The sequence below is a fragment of the Peromyscus maniculatus genome, chromosome 13, assembly GCF_049852395.1.
Source record: "Peromyscus maniculatus bairdii isolate BWxNUB_F1_BW_parent chromosome 13, HU_Pman_BW_mat_3.1, whole genome shotgun sequence".
NCBI lineage: Eukaryota > Metazoa > Chordata > Mammalia > Rodentia > Cricetidae > Peromyscus > Peromyscus maniculatus.
Window position 1 is genome coordinate 33,681,014 of NC_134864.1, and position 20,986 is coordinate 33,701,999.

Here is a 20,986-nt window from a genome sequence, read left to right on the forward strand (position 1 = left end):
GCAGCAGACAATCTTTACAAATACGATATTCAACTTCTGTGTTGCTAGCACCAGATCACATATTGTGTGCTTAAATAGGACTTATACCTGTGAGCTCTTCTACAGAAGCCAAATGTGGGCAGGAGGACAAAGACATTTTAATGCAAAAATTAATAAGAAAAGGCATTCAGAGATTACATATAAAAGAGATAACAAACCAGTTAATACCAAATTATATCATCTAGTAAAGTTTTCTGATATTTCTCCAACTTAAATATGTATAATGAATAATTATTTCAGGTGTCACCCATAAACTAGCAAAATATTTACAATTTGATATATTCTGGATTCAAAATAATCCACAATAAGAGAGTGTGCCTTAATTGCAAGGACAACCATGTTTTATCTTGGACTTGCCACAGTACCCGCAGATTCCTGTGGTATTCCACACCAACAAAGAATATTTGTAACAATTAATTATCACAAGACCAAGTCAACCTCTCTTGTATTATGCAATGTGGAGCTCACGCCAGTACACACTCAGATGGCAGTATCCCAGAATACCGTTTGCTGTTTAGAATAGGGAGGAGGGCTGTACTTCTTTGTTCCTGCGCTCTTCTTCCAGCTGGGTAGGATTGGCATGCTATCCTGTTTGCAAAGGCCCTTTTCCGTTTTCTGTCTAGCCTTTATTTCTTTGCACAAGCAACGCTTTTTCTCAATCATCTCAAGCATTGTATGGTCTCCATGAAACCACTGCATGCATGCCACCTAGCAAAAAAGAAAGAGTGAATACAGAAGAAAAAGATGGAATGAAAGTATATCTTGCCAACTGTGCTAGTAGCTGTTAAGAAAACTCAGCTATTTCTACACCTCCTTTTTTAAAAGTTTAAAACTGATTAATAAAACACAAAACAAAAATGGAAGCATAGTTGCTATAAATAAACTTTCTACTTAAATTGGCAAATGGCATGGCATGAAATATTTCTGAAGTCCTCAGTAGGGCCACTGACATGGCACAACAAGTAAAGGTACTTCTTCCCAACCCAATGACCTGCAGTCAGTCCCTGGAATGCACACAGTCGGGGAGGACCAGCTCCATCAGTGGTCCCCTGACCTCCACAGTCTTTGGTCTGTGCTCTTTCTCTCTCTCTCCCCCATCACCCCCTTCTCTCACACACACGCAATAAATAAGTAAATAAATGTTTAAAAAGAGACCACCATGTGAAAACAAAATAACTTTATTTTCTAAACAGTCTTCCAAATATTTTCCAATTTTTATTGTCTTTCATTGTGTAATTGTTCCCAATGTATCTAAATGAAAATATAAGGACTATTTTTTTTCAATGACATGTTTTAAAGTTGCTAAGGACCATTTTCATTCTTGAAATACGTTTCGGATACTTGGTTTGTCTATCAATAGAATCAAGTACAACGTGTTTGTTGAATAAATCTACCTGCTGAAGTGACTGTGGGTGTGCACTCTAAGTTTGGATGGATGTTCACATATTCTTCTGCTGAGTTATCTTTACTGGTTTATCATACATGAGCAAATATCTGAGATGCAATCACTTCCCTCTACAAATATGCTGATAAATACTCTAATTGGTTAAAAGAAAACAACTTAGAAAAGATATTTCATTAAGTCAACAGGGTTAACAAAGAAGGATCAATATGCACTATAGGTTGAACATACATATGTTGCTAGACAGATACACTGCTCCCCTAATATATGTAGTACTGTGTCTATTGACATTCTTTTAAGCCAATTTTTGTCACAGAAAGATAGCAATGAGATAAGCCCTTCACCACTCCAAACAAAGACAACTGCATTTAATTGTTTAAGCAAATATCCCTTCTGGCTGAAAGGTTAAAACAAACCAAATGAAGTCACTACATTTGGCATTATGGATTTAGGGTGATATTCAAACAAATCCTTATCTAATTCTAATTCTGCAGCTGATGACATTGTAATGCTTTGATGACTTCATCTACTCCTTCCTTGCAAGAATGATGTTCTAAAATAAACAATGTACATTACCACGGTCCAGTACCTGAAGCTTCGTAGAAAACATTTCCCATCCATTAAAAAAAAAAAAAAAGAGCTAGCTAGTTGGAGTTCATTCAACTCTATAAGGTTGGAAGATTGCCAGTTCAAAGTAAGATTGCTTTGTAACATCCATTTACAAATATATGTAGCCTAATACATAGACTATTATGTTAAATTTGCTAACAATCAGCTTTTCTTGCTCTTAAGATCCAATAAAATAATGTAAGGATGAAATGATTGACTCTACTATAGAGTGTGGTTTATGTGAGAAGAGAAACCTCCTTCATATTTATAATTTAAGTAGGACATGCTTAGGTTCATGTTTAAATTCTCAAATTAAAACCCAGTGCTACTACTGTAGACATTTAAATATTAAAATCTCTCTGCCCAAGTGAAATTAAATATTATCTTTTACACTGACATAATGATGTTAAGAAATCATGTAGTATTGGAGACATAAGTTGTATTTTTATCACTTACATGAACTATATGAAAATAATACTATCCATAAGATATTTAGCAATCTTTGATTTTTTTCTTTAATCATAAAAATCTCTTCATCTTGTTAAAGAACAGCTTCAAAATACAATTCCATTTCTCCCTACAGGTGAAACAACTTTAGAGATAGAGTGTTAAAATTAATTTAAGTCCACAAAAAAATCTTTTAGTTTAGTTATTTAGTTAAGTGATCTTGCTTATTATATACAATCCAAATATATTTGTTATATATACAGAGAAGAAGTATACATATATTATATATGATCATAATTGCATACTAAGAAATAATTATACAATAATTGTTCAATTATTATGAATACACAGCTTTGGGGCAACATTTTTTTTTACTAATGTGACTCAATAGAGATGATATTCTCGAATAATAAATTCATGTATTAAAATCGAGTGAAGTTTCCTATCAAGAAGGTGAAATGAAAATGGTGCAATGTGGCTCTGTGTGTGAGCCGCAAAGTACCATCTGCGTGGTGCAATGGAAAGAGGTGCTGGAGGTAACTTCTCATGGAGAAATCTGGTTCTATGCTCTGGACCTAAGTTCCATCCCCAGATTCTTGTGTTGAAATCTTAACCTCTACCTTGATGGCCTTAAAAATGAGAACTTGGCAAACGGTGTGGGGAAAGTTAGTACCTGCATGGGACTGATCGCCTCACAAAAGGGTTCCAAGCTAGCTTTCTCCTTTTGACCATGTGAAGACACTGTGATAGATGAGCAGACACAAGCGAGCACAGGGGACTTCTAGTAAGTTCCAGGGAGGCACCCTGATGTCGATCTTTCCAACCCTTAGAGCTGGAATAAATACTTCACTTTGTATATAACTGACTCAGCTTGTTTTGTTACATTTTCTTATAGAAACCACAAGAGATGAGACATGTGGTCTCATCTCTTGTGGTGTTCAATAGTTGTAAGTGGCATTGCTAGCATGTATCACTGCAATGATAAACCATGGTACCCTGTGCCTTCCATCTCTTTTCTCTAAGCCCTCGAAGTTGATGAGAAGCATCAGCTAAGCTTCATCCAAGAGACAGTCTACAAAATACCACAGCAGTACTCCTGATAACCTGTCAAGGTCATACAAAATAAGTAAAATCCTCTTAGAAATTCTTACTGTCTACATAAGGCTGGAGACCCCCTGATTCACTCTAATTACTGTGCATCTTTAGAAGGAACTAGGAAGAAGAAAAGAAAGGTATTGGATAAATGTTAAGGAAAATGGAACAAAGGGCAGCTTTTACCTGACTATAATGTATCAATATTGTTGCATTAGCTGTGTTAAATAAATTACAGTACTGCAAGTTATGAACTATATGGGAAACAATGAGTATGTATTACTTTGGATCTGTAAACATGTTTGTAGGTTTTCTTTACATCCAAAATTATAAGTTTCTGTTTAAGAGGAAAGGCTATCTTTTCAAATGCTAGTTTTAACTGCCACCTCCTCTCAAAGATCATATGATAAATGGTAAAATAAGAAAAATTAAAAAAAAAAAAGGCTGGGCGGTGGTGGCACACGCCTTTAATCCCAGCACTTGGGAGGCAGAGCCAGGCGGATCTCTGTGAGTTCGAGGCCAGCCTGGGCTACCAAGTGAGTTCCAGGAAAGGCTCAAAGCTACACAGAGAAACCCTGTCTCGAAAAACCAAAAAAAAAAAAAAAAGAAAGAAAATTTAAATTATTTGCTTTAGAACCTTTCTAGTTACAACACTGAAAAGTAATGTATCTCTGAACTTTTTGTATGAATTATGAATTGGTATATAACCCACACAAATATGCATGCATATTATATATATTTACATATAACTTTAGGCACATGGCATATACATGACTTTCACATCAATTAGTCAATTAGGTATACATTATTTTTTACATGGTTGTAGGGAGCATAGAATGATTCCTTTTGGCCAGGGAATCATTTCACCTTTTCACTGCACTAGTTATTTCTTTTAAATAAAATTCAGTACTTTCTGAGGCTGAATATATTTTTTTGAAAGAGCAAACAATGATACTGTAAAATAATACTACTCTTATTGTATATTTGAAGTTTTCCCAAATGCGTAACATATAAAACTAAAAAAGAACTACTCTGTGATAAGCATTTGGAGCATTTCAATATTAAATAAATGAGAAATAAAACTGATATAAATTATCTTTACTTAAATGGCATCACTAATTGGCATGGAATAGTTATCAAATTCTCAGGAGACAGACTGCAATGTTAAGCAAGTGCCTTCCTGGCTTTGAAATCAAGTTCTACAGTTAGTAGAGACTTGTACATAACACCTAGTTTCTGAAACAGTAGACACCAGCCTGTTTTCATAGAGCCATTGAGAAGACTTTTTTAAAAATACCTTTGGTTTTTAAACAAAACACAAATGGAAAACATTTGGCAGCACATGGGAATCATAAAATAAAAATGACTATATAAATATGTCAAGATTCTTTTTTTTTTTTTTTTTTTTTTTTTTTTTTTTTTTTTTTTTTTTTATTGTGGAGGTATCTTTGTGGATTTCTGGGGACCTCTCTAGCACTTTGCTTCTTCCTATCCCCATGGGGTCTTCATTTATCATGGTCTCTCTTTCCTTGTTCTCCTTCTCTGTTCTTGATCCAGCTGGGATCTCCCGCTCCCCTAAGCTCTCTTTCCCTCGACCTTTGCCCTTCATTACACCCCCCTCACATCCAGTTTGCTTATGTAGATCTCATTCATTTCTCTGTCATTGGGCGATCCCTGTGTCTTTCTTAGGGTCCAGTTTTCAAGGGAGTCTCCCTGGAGTTGTGAGTAGCAGCCTAGTCATCCTTTGTTTTACATCTAGTATCCACCTATGAGTGAGTACCATGTTTGTCACATAAATCTTAAGGTAATGAAAACTTCAGGATTCACATCCAGGAACTAGAAGAACAAAATTCATAGAAAAGGGTCTTAGAATTGCAAAAAGAATCTTGGTACATCAACATACGTTTTTGTGGAATCTCTCACTCTTGTGGGACATGTTTTCTAGTTTGCTTTACTTTAATTTCCTTATGATCTCATCTATCTAGTCTACGACTATTCCTCTTGATTGCTAAAAGTATTCCTCCTGATTGCTTATACTTCGCCTATATCTTCCTACTGGATCTCAGACAACAACTTATTCGTGCCCCTGATCCTCATCTTCACTTTCTATCATTGGTTTTGTAACTTTGTTTATGTCAAGATTCTTATCATACAAGCATGACTATCTGTTGGCCTACCATCTAAAGAGTGAGGTCATTGAGACAGAGGGTTTGTGGCTCACCACACATACAGTATTTACAACATGGCCATTTGTAGAAATAAAAGATTATTCCAAAAAAGAAAAATACAACAAATTAATATAATAATAAATAATCACTGTAGAATGAAGAAAGCTAAAAGGCAAAGTAAATGCCATGCTAGATCTATAAATGTGGAGAGAGAAATGATTAACAAATGAATTACACATAAGAAAACTAGTGGCATGCCCACATATTGTTGTTACACTGGTTACTGGAATCAATTCAAAGGACAATTGTTCTCTGGCCACACTCTTTCATAGAGATGCCTTCAACTTAGTAAATGGTTAGTTGACCCTTAAAATAAGCATTATTAGACTTGTCTGATAGAAGATGCAAAACAATGCCAATATTGGTGTTATAAACGGGTTGTGAAACCAAATATAAAGCATTGATTCAGACTGGCTTACAGTGGTTTTTATATAAATTTGACTCATCAAATAAATCAGAGATGATAAGAAACAGATTTTAAATCACATTAGAGAACTTATCTGGGTGTGCTGGCCATACATTTTGTTCTCATGTCCTTATAAGGAGAAGTAGAGTGTTGCAATTGTAAAGAGCTGAGCTTAGACTCTGCATCAAAGATTAATACTAGGTGAGTCCATTCTTTTGCATAAGCAACCCACTACCTCTAGTGTGTCACTCTGGTGACAACCTAAAAACAAACATTCACTTTCATAACCTTTCCCTCCATTTCAGTCAATTATTTCTCATGTCTACCTTCCCCAATATATCTTGGAAGGATGTATTCAATCTTATAAACCATGAACAATAGCATAAATCCTCAATAAAACCTGAAATTGACAATAACACAGAGCCCAGAGGGTTGTAATTTTCTGAACTTGTCCATCTATTCGCTGGGAAGACTACTTTATTTCATAGTTAATGAAACATAAGTCCTTCAAATATCATTACACAATAAAAAAATGAGAATTTATCTATGTCTCTTCTACAAAGTAACATACTTTGGAAAAATAGAGAGGTAGCCCAACTAACTATGTTTCTGCTAAATATTTGAAAGATATAGTTAACTTAAACTCCACAACTCTACAGTTGCTTTATGAACACTATACTATTTTCAAAAGTATAAATCTGGGACTGAAGAGAAAGCTCGTTGGTTAAGAGCACTTTGTAGCTCTTATAAGGAACCCAGGTTCAATTCTCAGCACACACATGGTGACTCACAATTGTCTATAACTCTAGTTCTAGGGCATCCAGGGCATGTTTTCTTCTGGCATCCACAAGTACCAGGCATACATGTGATGCATACATATACATGCAATAAAAATATTCATATATATAAAATAAATAAATCTGTATAGAAGTATAAATCCCAGGACATTAAGATGAGTGTAAACGAATGGTCTGTTCCATTTTAATTTCTTGAAGGCCATAATGAAGCTATGTGCACTGATATCATAAACATGCAATACCAAAACAAGTAGAAGAATGTTTCAATTCCTTTGCCCTAAGGCTGACCAGAGGCTTTATATATGACTTCCTCAGTGTTGGACACAAAGTCTGTGTTGCTTTCTTGCTTGAGTTATTATAAGAACTGAAGATGAAATACAAAGAGTTCTAGCTTTTAGAGGTGGTTTTTGGTTGGTGGTAGTTTTCATTTAAAAAAAAAATTCTAAGATACGGTCTTACACAGGCTGTCCTGGTAATTACCATGTAGTCTAGGATGGCTTTGAACTCCAGTCCTCCTTTCTCAGCCTTCCATGTGCTGGAATTACAGACATGTATCACCATGTCTGGTTGCTTTGCTTTAATTTATTGATTTGAGGTGCTGGGAATTGGACCTAGGGTTTCACACATACCAGTCTACCTGTTTTTACACTTTGCCTACATGATTTGGTTTTTGTGGGACTCCTAACAGTTAGACCAGGGGTGTTTCTGACTCTTCTACCAGCTTGTGGGACCCTTTCCTCCTACTGGGTTGCCTCATCCAGCCTTGATATGAGGGTTTATGCCTAGTCTTATTGAATCTTGTTATGCCACATTCAGTTGATACCTCTGGTAGGACTGCTCATTTCTGAAGGGAATCAGTGGATCTAGGGGAGAAGGAAGGCTGGCAGAGACTAGAAGGAGGGGACACATCCAAACTTTCATATGTGTCTCTGTGTGCATGTCCCTATGTGTATGTGTATGTCTCTGTGTATGTCCCTGTGTGTGTGTGTGTGTGTGTGTGTGTGTGTGTGTGTGTGTGTCCCTGTGTATGTCTGTGTATGTGAATGTAATTGTAATCGATGACTGGGTGTTTCTTAATTATTACCTCATAGGTATTCCCTTTTTAACAATGTGTTGACTCAGAAAATACATTTAATGAAAGAATCATTAGGCAAGTTTATACCTGAGACATGAACTGGAATTTCACTGTTTATTCCCTATCTCTAAACTTAGTTTTGATATGTATCTATGTTCACAAAATGAGAACCACACCTTCATTTCAAAGTTATTTTACAATATGAAATATTGGCTAGACACTAATTCCTACTCTTCTCTATTTTGATGTGACGATCCCCTTGGATGCACAAAGTAGGATGAGCTACTAGGAACATACTAGAAATATTATATGCTAAATCATGTGTTTTGTTTGATTTTACATATCTGTGTTTGCATTGATTATGTAAATCTCAAAAATAAAAATAATTTAAAAGTATACATTAATTTCTCTCAAACCAGTATTGGAGTTTTAAGCTAATAACCACTGCATATTTTCTCTGCTGGAAAATGAAGACAGTGTCTAATCCTTCAGTTTTATGGTGATAATCTTTAAGCAAAAAAAAAAATCACAGGTCACACACAGGGATGGAAGTTGCTTTCAAATTTCTCCCAAACTCTCCTAACCCAACACTCATGCTTCTTCAATAATGACTTTGCTATTTATGTCAACCCCATGTGTTTACTTTTCTGTCTTCTTAGCAGATGGCATAAAGTAGACAAGATAAAGAAAATGATTTATTTTTAAATCAGAATTTTCTATATCTGGGACTAGTTATTGAAGTGTTCTGGGACGATGTTTCTTTGTAAAATGAAAATAGTAAGGCCTCATGTTTGTTCAAACAATTGAATGCAATGATGTGGTATTTACTAAAAAGTAGACAAAAGTATATACATTATTCTATATTCTGCAGATCTAGATCTTTGAGTACAGGAACCTTCTTGTTAATTCTTATATTCTTAACTTCTAGAGTAAGAGAAGTAGTGTACAATAAATGCTCTTAAAATTAGTGAATGGATGAACAAATATATAGATAATTTACAATGTTATCTGAGTGTTTTTCAGGAAAGCCACTTAAGTTTTTTGTTTTATGAAATATTTCACCTCGCTTTGAATCATTTAAATCCAGCAATATCCTTAATTGTACAAAATTGAAAATATTTATCTTGGAAGGTAGTCTCAGAAACACCGAGATGGAGGGAAAAAAGATGTTAAAAATAACTCTAAATAGCTCAGACACAGTCTTTTAAGGTCTAGTCTTCCTGCTCTCTTGCCATACTACTGTACACAATGTACAAATAAGTAGTCATTTGAAGGTGGATAATTGGATAAACTTTTGTCTGAGAAAACTGTTGTAAGTGTGATCCACCTATGCATGGATTTAGGTGTCTGTACATACATTTATGCTATGTATAAATATTACAAATGATTATGCTACTGAAACTCTCTGCATGCCACTCACTTGCTGTGTTTAATAAAAACAAAATGGAAGTAGAAAGGGGAACTCTGGGAAAACAGAGAAACACATCAGCACCACCTGGAGGAAGAAAAGGTAATGGAGAATGATGATGACCAAACCACACTATGTACAGGTATGAAAATGTTGTAATGAACTTCAATCCTGGCTAACAACAAAATGAAATATAATAAAAGTAAAAGCATAAAAGTGCTAGTGAATAACATATGTACTGGTAATGTCACTCAAGAAAAAGTCATAAAACAGGTGAAGTCTCAAATATTGAAATTCTTGATTGACAAAATGAGCTTACAATATTCTTCAGGGAAACAAGTCGGTAAAACATAAGCCCCTTTTGTCATGTGACATTGGAGTGAAGGGTTATTGCAATCAAGGTATTAATTCCAGCAACATCAATAATATAACACAACAGTACTAGAAATTATTAGTTTCCTGTAAACTGTTGAGAGCAGTTGATGGGCACAAAGCCTGTATCAATTCCCTAAATTATAGTAAAAATTAGGCATGCTTTAATGCATTTTTAAATGATTAGGTTAAATTTGTGTTGGTTAAATTAGAGATGCATCACATCCTTTACAGAGGATTGCATTAGGGTTGGAATTCATGGGATTAAGTGTTGTAGACATTGGTGCCTCTACCATTAGTATCACACTACATTGGCACAGAGTTAGTCATGATTAAAGTAACCCACAGCAGCAGCATACATGTAGAGAAACACATGTAGAGTGTTTATGGTACTTATGCCTTATATAGCCAATGGCACGGGAAAGTGCTAAGCTAAATGAATCAGCCATGTTTACGGCAGAAAACTTACAGGACTTTAAAATTAAAAATACCCCAGGGGAGAGGTGAAATCTTGTGCTATTTCTTAGTATTGTCATATTTCCATTCATCCTTTCACAAGGTCATGAACAAAACCTGCAGCATCAAGGCCTTCCAATACAAATAGTACTGTGGCGGTACAATGCCTATGCCTTCTTCTCTTCATTCTAGACTCACAATGCCCCTGTGACCACTGTTTTCTACACGAGAAAACCCAGTTTAGAAGCTCGTGAAGATTGTTTGTCAACCTGTGGAGAAGATTCCACGCTGGGAGTCAAGAGGTGGCAGATCTGAGCAAGAAAACATCCCTTCCTTAGGCTATTCTTTTTCCTGTAGCTCATAACCCTTGCCTTTGTCCACCAGAATGCACCTGAAAAGCCTATTGTGTTTGTATTACCTCCAATAGAGATGTGTTAGCATTGAAAACACTGTCTGCCCTAGGCACCATACTTATGAAAACCCTGCTGCAAGCAATTTTTCTTATTTTATTAACCACATCACAGTTCATTTCTCCATTTCACAGTAGCAAAAACAAAAACAAAAAAATAGGAATCCCCCATGCTTGTTTATGCTTCTCCAAGAAAAATCACAATTATAGGGGATGATAGTGGCATCACTGAATTTCAAAATCTGTTAGCTATTTAGAGTTGGATTAAGAGACAAAGCCCAAGAGAATAGTTTCATAAGGAAAAAGGCCAGAGACTCATTTCATGTCACCATGAAGGAAATGTTAATGGTGTTCAGCCATCATTTTACAAACACTGTACCAGCAGACATATTGAGGCTAAAGAGAGATGTGGGAAAAGGCGATGAGAAAAGTTGATGACGGGTCCTAAGTTATGGTTAGACAAGAGTAGATTCTTGCAGAGCAGGGTGGGTATAGATATGTCTGTGCATAGCATGCCTGAAGTGACTAGGAGAATAAAGGACGTTTGGCGTTTGGCCATGAAGAAATGGTAGGTAATTTAGGAGGCAGATCTATTTAACCTGACTTAAGTATTAAAGCATGCATGTATATGTTCATATAGCACACAGCACCCTGATAATATGTACAATATCTATGTTTAGTTACTAGTTTAGAAACTAGTGTAAATGTAACTTTAAAAATATAATAGATTTTCTGTGGCTGGGGAGAGGGCTCAATGGCTGAGTATTGTCTGCTCTTCCAAAGGACCCAGGTTTGGTTCCTAGCACGAACATGGTTGCTCAGAATGGTCTATAACTCCAGGCCCAGGGAACTGCAGACCTTTGGCTGGCCTCTGCAGGTACCAGGGCCACACAGGGTGCACAGACATGCATAGAGTCAAAATACTCAGACACATAAATTAAATTTACTTTTTAAATAATAAGAAAGCTAAGTGCTTATTATGGCTCTGGTGTCCTATTGCATGTAGAATTTTATCTCTTAGGGGGAAAATATGAAGTGTAAACTGAGAAGTGTAAATGACTGTATAAGCTCCAATGCATGTTATCAGGTGAAAGGAAATGATCAAAGGTACAAGAACTGAATCCACTCAAGCATGAGGGTGAACCACGGCTTAACACCTGAGCACAGAGCACACACGCAGGTGAAGTAAGTGAGCTACACTTTGTAAAGGACAGAGCACTGCAATGCCATCAAAAATAACGTTATTACAAGAGAGTCAATGTGTTATGTCATCTTCATGTGTGAAATTAGTTAACATTTTGCTGCTTTCAAATCTGTAGGAAGTTCTGAAAAACCATCTAGGGCAGACATAGGTGGTGTGTGACAGGATATACTTATACCTTCTGAGGAAAACTGATTTGTGTTTGCATATAAAAGTGTGTATACCTACAGATGCTATTACCTTAAAATGTATATGATTCACAATTTGATTTTGTACTATTACAAGATTTAAAATTTTTGTCTTTGGAAAAATAAAATGGCTATATTTAAAATAAAATACAGTTTTCCAGTAAAGAAGACATAACAGGATTCTCAAGAATTAAACCTAGTAATGACTACAGAAATAATTCCAGCTTTTAATTGATTAAGCTAATTGTTTATAATAAAGAAAGCCCTGAGAAATTTCCAAAATTAATTCATATGTTTTTAAATGAGCGAGACATTTATCAGAGGAAAACTGTAAAAGACATTCCCCGAAGGAAAGCGCAGTGGTACAAGATAAAATTCAATTACAGGAAATGTATTGATGTTTTCACTAAGTATATTCTCTTAATCACCTACATTAGCATTAATTTAATTGCAAGTTTAATTTCATTATAAAATACAAGCTTTTGATAATGGATGTAGGCTTGACCCCAGTCATCTGAGGGAGAATGAAACCTTGGTAAACAGGTCCTTTATGTAGAGAAAGGTGGTTTGTAGACAAGCCATTTATTAATCCTCAAGGAGAAGACTGACAATAACTAATGAAGTCTACAGGAAATGCTAATTCTTACAGCTTGGAATTGAGCTGGGGAGACAAAATTTGCTTTTCTCCACTGAGATGCCCTGCAGAGAAGCAGGCAGTAACATGTACAGTGATCCACTCTGGAGCTGAATTCACCATTGTACTGGTTCTAGATGACTGGATCCACATGTCTGAGCCTCATGATTAAAGAACCAGAAAGACCAAACTGTAGAATATAAGACTACATTAAGCTACATAATACTGAAAATTTTTGAACCCATACAGAGAAAACTCATTGAGATATTACAGATTCAACCGAGAAGAAGAAGGCATTGGAGGGGAGGGTCAAGGGGGGCCGGGAACACCTAGATTTGAGATTCTCTTGGAGATCAGAGCCACACAGCAGTCATCAGGAGCCATGCTTCCTGTCTTCCTGAATAGCCAGATTTCCCCACTCAGCCCAGTGATGTTGCAAGCTTAGTGCTTGGGCAAAGTGCCAGCTACGGTTTTTCATTTCCTTGGTGACAAAACTTTTTGTATTGTAGAAAAATACGTGGTTTTGAATTTATCGAAGTGAGCAAGTGGCCGCTCGCCACTGCCTCCGAGGCAGATGTAGCACCGGGGTCTTTGTTTCTCTGGCCATGGCATCACAGAATAAAAACAAACATTGAACAACAAATTCAAAAATCAGTTATGAACAGTTTATTGTAGTTCATAATCCACAAGATAAGTGTTCAAAGGGGAGCCGCTTCCTTCCTATCCCTTCATCTTTTCATCTTTTCTTTTGCTTCTCAGCTACTTCTGTGTCCCTTATTCAATGTCTCAGAGAACATATTCAGAGCATCTAAAATCTCTCTCTCTCTCTCTCTCTCTCTCTCTCTCTCTCTCTCTCTCTCTCTCTCTCTCTCTCTCTCTCACACACACACACACACACACCACCCTGTCTGAGAGAGAGAGATACTGTCTGTAAGATGGGTAGAGACAGGAAACATGGACTCCCACTCCAGTCCTAATTGAAAGCCTTTAAACCTGATTTACAGTATTGAAAGCTCTTGTTTCCTGTGAGCCTACTCTCATGAGGATGGTTTGATGTGGTTTGCTCAAGTACAAATGACTGAAAGGAATTTCTTATTAAATGGTGATGACTGTTTCTGGCACTAAGGGTGCAGGCTACCTTAAACATCTCTCTTCTAGGCTAATGCTCGCAAAAAAAGCTTCCATAGTCATGATGAACAGTCGTGGCTTGGGGCCCGAAAATGATTGAAATTTTGACGGAGAACATGAATCTGCCATTGCAGGCCCGGTCAGAAACCATCTCTCCCGGGACTCCCTATAGACTGTGACCCCACTCTCCTCTAGAAATAAGAACCAAAGTCTCCTCTCTATCTTCCTCTAGCATCATGACCCGTTGTGAAATCAAAGATGGGGTGCATCACAGTAAGCTTCAGGTGGGCATTCTTTCAAGAGTGGCCCTGTGCCTTTGTCATAGCTTGATCACCCAGATCAGAAGTCACCTTGGCATGTCCTGTTTCTTGTCTCAGTACCTTTCAGCTGCATGCTTCAGAAAGAGGTGTCAACAGAGTTTTAATACCTGCATCCATGACAGGAGGAACAGAACATGGAAAACTATCACTATGCCAGTTTCACGCGTGAAGCCAGGTGTCTGTCTAGCATTGCCAGGGACCCCTGTGATAATAATGTCACATTTACACAATGTAGGTTACTAGGGAGACACAGGGACAATATGGGAACATCTACCTTTATAATTCCATTGCCTGTAGTGAGTCAACGGTTCTCCCTTACACAATGTCTGAGAGATGGCTGAGAATGTAAGAGAGTTTTCAAATGCAAGGACTTGACTTCAGTCTTCAGCAGCCATACAAAAATCCAGGCATTGGATTTTTTTTTGTTTTTGTTACTTCAGCACTGTAGCAGGGGTAGGTGGTACATGGGTGGAGACAAGAATATTGCTGAGGACTGGCAATTGCTCACTCCCAGCCTACTTTCTGGTTTGGTGAGGAGACTGTGTCTTAAGGTAAAGAATGATAGGATAGGACACTCTATATCAGACTCTGGCCTTTGTGTAGGCCCACAGGCATGCACACCTACACACACAGGTGCATACACTACAGGTACACACGTGCACACACACAGATGTGCACACACACACACACACACACACACACACACACACAATCTGAGCTCTCTCCATCTTCTTGGAACCTTCACCAATTCTGTTTCAATCAAAAGAAAGTTTCTTTCAGTTGAAACTGCCAGGTCTTCTTCCTAAAGTGCTGACTTATTTTTACAAATATGAGAAATTCTTTTTGACAGCTGTTTAGCCCAATTTCTAATACTCCAAGGAAGTGACCAATATAGCTCTCAGGACCATTCTTTCATAAACACTGTAATGACAAATCTTTCCTTCCAGATTCAGACCTACAAACCACTCCAAGATAAAATGCAAGTGGGGAAAAATGAAAATCATGACAAAGGGGAGTGGAGAGGATGTGGGTGTTTTGTAATAGTTTGTAGCACACAGAAGGCTTCAATTAGAGGGCTCTAAACTTTAATCTAGTCCTCCTCATTTCTCCTGATTTTTTCATAGATATCCTAAACACATACCAGAATAATGATAGCCCCCAAAGTATTAAAGTACTTGTTACATTGTGCTGAGAATGCATACCTTGCTCAAAAGAAAAAAAAAACTTAGTTTCTTATGGCTGTCCTTAGGACCCTCTGGGAAATTAATAAAAAGCCTATATTTAATAATCATATTATTTTGTACATTATCAACCTCAGTATCAACTTTCTCTAACAATGTAAATGTACATTACTTTATAAATTGGTCAAGAAAAAGTATTCAGTCTCAGCTCCACATTCCTTGGAATCAGCACAAGATAGTTAAGTGTGTTTTCTCTCTCTCTTACGTTAGGGTTTAAGGAAGAGAGGCCGGGGCAGAAACATTCCCTACTCAGAGAAATGGCCCCTCTAATTCCAGAGCCCAGGAAGCTTTCCTGTTCCTCCTTCACAAGAGTCCCTCAGAATGTCCTCCCTTCTTTGACAACACTGCTCTCATTACGATACTCAAATACAAATTCACGGTAATTACTGATTAGGTGCTTCCTTCCTGTCACACATAGCCTCATTACAATGACCTCTGCTCTAGAGTAAAAGTTCCATAACTACATCTATCATTGAAAAATGTATTGCCATAAAATTCCTTTGACGAAAGAATCAACCTCTTAAGAAGACTGGCCATGAACATTTCGAGAAAAATGCAAATTGTTGAATTAAGGGGCTATGACTCAGTGGCTGAGAGCTGACCGCACAAAATGTACGCAAGTCATTGTCAATGAAATCGTGCAGCAAGCAGCATCATGCTTAGCCCCTGCAGTAGAAGATGATCTGCTGTGTGAATAAATCACAGCTTGCTGCATATAATAACCTCCCCTAACTTAGCACATTCTTTTGCACTGAATTGAAATGGTTTTACAAGGCAGGGCATGTAGGACTGAGAACTTCAGACACATTTGTAAACTTGAGTGGCACGCCTTTACCTCCACCCAGAGACCTCGTTTTCAAATTTGATAGGAACAAATTTTCAGTTACCGATTGACATTATGACTTAAAGCATCAAGGCAAGCAAATGGCCTCCCAGATGGATCCACTATCCGTGGAGAAACTTGCACTGGAAATTTCAAAAGACAGAGTAAGTCTCACAATGTACTAAATACTATACCAAATGCTTTACAGATTACTGCATTTGGTCTAAAATATTCATGTAACCATATTTGCTAAACTAACCACTCAATTATAGTTGATTTACCAATAATATTAACACTACTTCTTATTGCTCACATACTTTAGCCTAGTTAAGAATAACTCCCTATTATAGGCGAAGAAACTGCATTTCCAGAGCTGAGTGACAAATTTTAAAAAGGGTTAAGCCAACACTGATTGATTTTAGATGCTGTCATCTTTCTACACAAAAGCACATGAAAATATTAATAATATAATGGGCTTCAAAATCATGGCCTTAGGAAAAACTTAATACTAATAAGTCATGTGTTTCATATCAATTATGTTATCCAGAAAATGCCTGAAACTACTTATTTGTGTGTGCATGATATATGTGTTGGGGAGGGGCACAGATGTGTCAAGGGATGCAAATGGATAGAGATTAGTAGCAATAAAACTCAATAATAAAATAGATTTTTGAGAACAAACTTAAGACATTAGAAACTGCACTCAGGAAAATAAATTATTTTGGCATGTTTATAAAATATTTGTATATTTGTAGAATACTTACAAATATTTAAGTATTCTTTAAAACTAGTTCTGATGAGTAGAATTTTAAAATTTTCATGTACATGGGTATGTATGTCTGTGTACCATGTGAATGCAGTGCCTATGGAAACCAGAAGGTATTAGATCCATTCGGCCTGAAGTTACAGATGGTAGTGAGTTGATGTTCAAGTATTGGAAATAGAACCCTGATCCTCTGAAAGAGCAGCCAGGGCTCTTAGCCACTGAGCCATCTCTCCAGTCCCTATGTAGAATTATATAAAGGGCACATGAATGTGACAGAGACTGGAGATTCCCTTAAAGCTCTCAGGCAAGTTAGTAGAAAAGAAGCCTAGTAGAGAAGAAGCAGGCAAGCAAACAAACCAACAAAACAAACACAAGCCAAACCCAAACCAAACAAAATAAAAAACAAAATTGACAACTTTTCAAAAATGTTAGAAGCTAAAGACTGACACTCAAAATTGTCCTCTGACTTCCACCTGGCACATATGTGCCCACATATGAGCACACATATTTACTCACATATAAATAAAACCTCGAGACATTTCCTACATAAAATAATTGATATGAAGCATATTACTTGTTCAGATTATTTTTTTCTAGGTCATGATTTTGTATTTGTCAGTGCTATTAATATTTCCATTTCTCTGTTTTTCCTTGAGGTAAAGTAATTGCTTTCTTACAGCATTCCTAAACAATGAGAACACGCCTCTGAAAGTACTTGCAATCATGTTCATGCTTGCTGAGCTACATATTCCCTGATCAGCACTTGCCAAATTCCTTATACAATATATTTGATATCTTTTCCTGCTCTGGAATCAGCATAAAATAATGTATTCACTGTCCTTTGGGTATTGAGCAATGATAAGAAAGCCAATGATATTGTCAACCCACTTTATCATAAGTTACCTTTATCCTACACTCGTCAGGACTACAATTACAGCCCTCTTAATTACTACCATCCTTCAGACAAGGCAACCTGAGTCACAGAAGTTCAATAATTTGTCCCCAGAACTCACCAAGGGGACAGTTGAGGCAGGAGAAAGTCTAGAGACTGCACATTTGCACATTCATATCTAACCTCAGGACCTGATGAGTGACATCTTCCATAAATTAGAATCTCCAGCTGGCTCCTCCAGCTTCCCTCTCACACCTTATCACATGAGTCAAAAAGAATATAAGTTCAGGAAAGAAGTCTTCATGTTTATTTTTTTCACTTTTTAATAAAATACAACACAAGTGTGTCAGGAAAAGGTGCCTCTTTCCCAGGAAATTGTAGAAAACAACAGGAAAGAACCCAAACTCCAAAGACAGTGTCACTAATTTGCTATAAAATTTTAAGGCAGCAATGGAAACATTGTCAGTATTAGTAAATAATCAAATATGAAGATGCACTGACTACCATGCATGGGTTGTCGGAGAAGACATAGCTTTTCCAAGTTTCACCATGGTAGTCATGGATGGATTGTCATTACCTCTGCTTTTGAAATTAAGTATTAGCTCATTCCTTTTATGGCAGCATGTGAAATTGGGATTGCATTCCTCGCTTTGCTGAAATATTGTTGATTTATACAACCAGTGTGTTATTAGAAATATGACTTTCAAGTGATATTTGTTCTGGGTTTGGGCTATAGCTTCATGTTAGAGAATTTACCTTACATATATGGGGAACAAAATTATACCCTTTACAAATTATACACTGTCTTTTAATTCCCTGAATTCTGATGAGTCTCTTGTACTTGATAAGTTTCAACAAATTCCCATACTCTATGGTGACCAAATACAACCTCAGCTTCTCTAGCAACACACTGCTCCCAAGAGATCAGCAAGTAGATCAGATTTAGCACATGTCATCAAACATATGGCCCAGTTTTGAATGGACTAAAAGCCAATCCTGAGGGTCTCCTTGGTCTCAGCTAACCAAAGGCAAAATGCTTAGAGACCTTGTGGTCACTGGTAGATGGAGGGCACATTACAGGTCTCGAGTTCCCCCAGCTAATCAATGTCACACCATAATGCACCACTTCCCTTTGCAAGGAGCCCAATCACAGTCTCAAGGGAGCAAAGACAGACACAAATACTTCCTGACAATTAGCCCCTGAGCATTATCCCTTCCCACAGCCCAAAGATGCTTTAGATAAGGGAAACAAACACTTGAGACAGGTGCTAATAAACTCTCACTATCCTTAAGTTAACATTATAAGTGATTTCATTGGATAACACAGGAGTATGTAGCTTAACAGGACATGTGGTACACACTTTAAGCCCACATGCTCAGCCCTTGAATTCAAAGACTCCAAGTGAATATGGATTCACAGCCACAAACTGTGGGAGTTAACCACAACCTTCTCATCAAGTCCCCCTAGCGGAAAGGAAGGCTTAGCTTTATGCTCCTTGGCTCTACCCAGCAGCTTTCAGCATAGACAGCTAATTACTGAAAGTCTCTTGAACCCAACTCCAGACCAACTCTTAGACCCTAAGCTTTGTAGCATCACCTAACCCCGCCTCTTATGAATGGTCTCTCTGCACATTACTTGGAAAATCCACCAGAGCTTCATTCTACGGCCCAAATGGACCAGGGAAGACAACCTGCTTGACCTTGTACCCAACACAAAAGAAAGACAGAACTGTTAGTAATGACAGGTGAACGACTCTTTGGCCTTTTCATCCTCCTGCTAAGGAATCTGCCAGGACAGACCCAGCTTTCTGAGAGCCAGGCTAGTTTTTTTAATTCTCAAAGGAGCCTTAGCTTTATGAATCTCCTGCAGGTCTAATACTCCCTCATTAGTCCTGGAATCCTATTACTGAAAAGGTTACATGACCATGGGTTTGATTCACAAGAGGCCATGATGAAGCCCACACCTCCTATCACCACCTGGGAAAAAGTGGCATTTGTCACTGACACATAATGACCCAAGGACATCATTCATTTTTTTCCAAAATAAAAGGGGGGGGGTGTTACAGAGAAATGTTAGCAGTGTTGATCTTTAGCCAGATCTCTGTCATTCTGAAACACATGATACAGGATTATTGTATTAATTACTGCTTGCTGCTTCCTAAGTGAGTGCTGAAAAACCCACTGCCGGATTTGTTAGGAGTAAAGCTGAGATGGTGTCTCATGAAGGAGGAAACGATGAAGCAATACTGCCCTCTTGTGGCACAATAAGAGTTTGTAAACGACGAGGCCATTTTAAAATGTTTATGAAGTATTGGTGTTCAGTATGGCATTTTTCAAACAAAATTTGTTTCTGTTGCCTCTTTCTCCAGTATCTTCCCCTGACCTCCATGCACCCCCTGGGATCTCCAAAGCCCGGCAGACCCTTTTCACACAATTTCATGCCACATGCACCCTTCAGTTGTTCCCGAATCCCTCGTTCCCCTAGAGTAATCTCCCATCTAATTTTACAGAATATACACATTCTCACAACTTTCCCATTGCACAACTTGTGTGTAAATAGGAGTATTTAGTGTTTGGAATCTCCTACAGACTCATCTTGCATAGGACTAAAGACCCACTGTCACCCTTTTCAGTTGCCTGGCGGAAGTCCATGGGTGTCACCTCACTGCTCCAGAAATCTGTCACCGTTTTAAAGGTTCTCTGATGAAGGTTCCATGACCTTCCTTTCTCAAACACTCCAGGATTTGCTTTCACATCTGATAAAAAATGCCATTTACAGCCACGGGGACCCGTTTCTTCTAGCCACAGCTGCTTGTTTGAGGAGGACAGCAGTCTCCCTCACGTCATCTCCGTTCCTTGATGCTCTAGTACAAGGTCAAAGCCAGACAAGCAGAACCCCAGCAACTGTGGCTTGGGTAAGGGGACTGATCATGATGTATTCATAAAAACGTCACATGTAGGACCAGCAACGCCACACACTCAATCCAGGACCTTCTGTATTTGAACAGATCAAAGTGTGCAAAGGCAATGACTTCCTATGAAGACCATGTCAT

The 20,986-nt window shown here is 37.5% G+C and overlaps 1 protein-coding gene across 2 annotated transcripts in view; it reads right to left on the reverse strand.

The window, feature by feature from the left end:
* Positions 1-418: 418 nt before the first annotated feature.
* Nyap2 (neuronal tyrosine-phosphorylated phosphoinositide-3-kinase adaptor 2) overlaps positions 419-20,986 on the reverse strand; it is a 251,140-nt gene continuing 230,572 nt past the window's right edge. For both annotated transcript variants that reach the window (XM_006972110.4, XM_042260035.2), the window contains exon 8: positions 419-747. In XM_006972110.4, the coding sequence (XP_006972172.2) occupies positions 520-747 (228 nt within the window). In that variant the 3' untranslated portion in view covers positions 419-519. The remainder of the gene's footprint in view (positions 748-20,986) is intronic.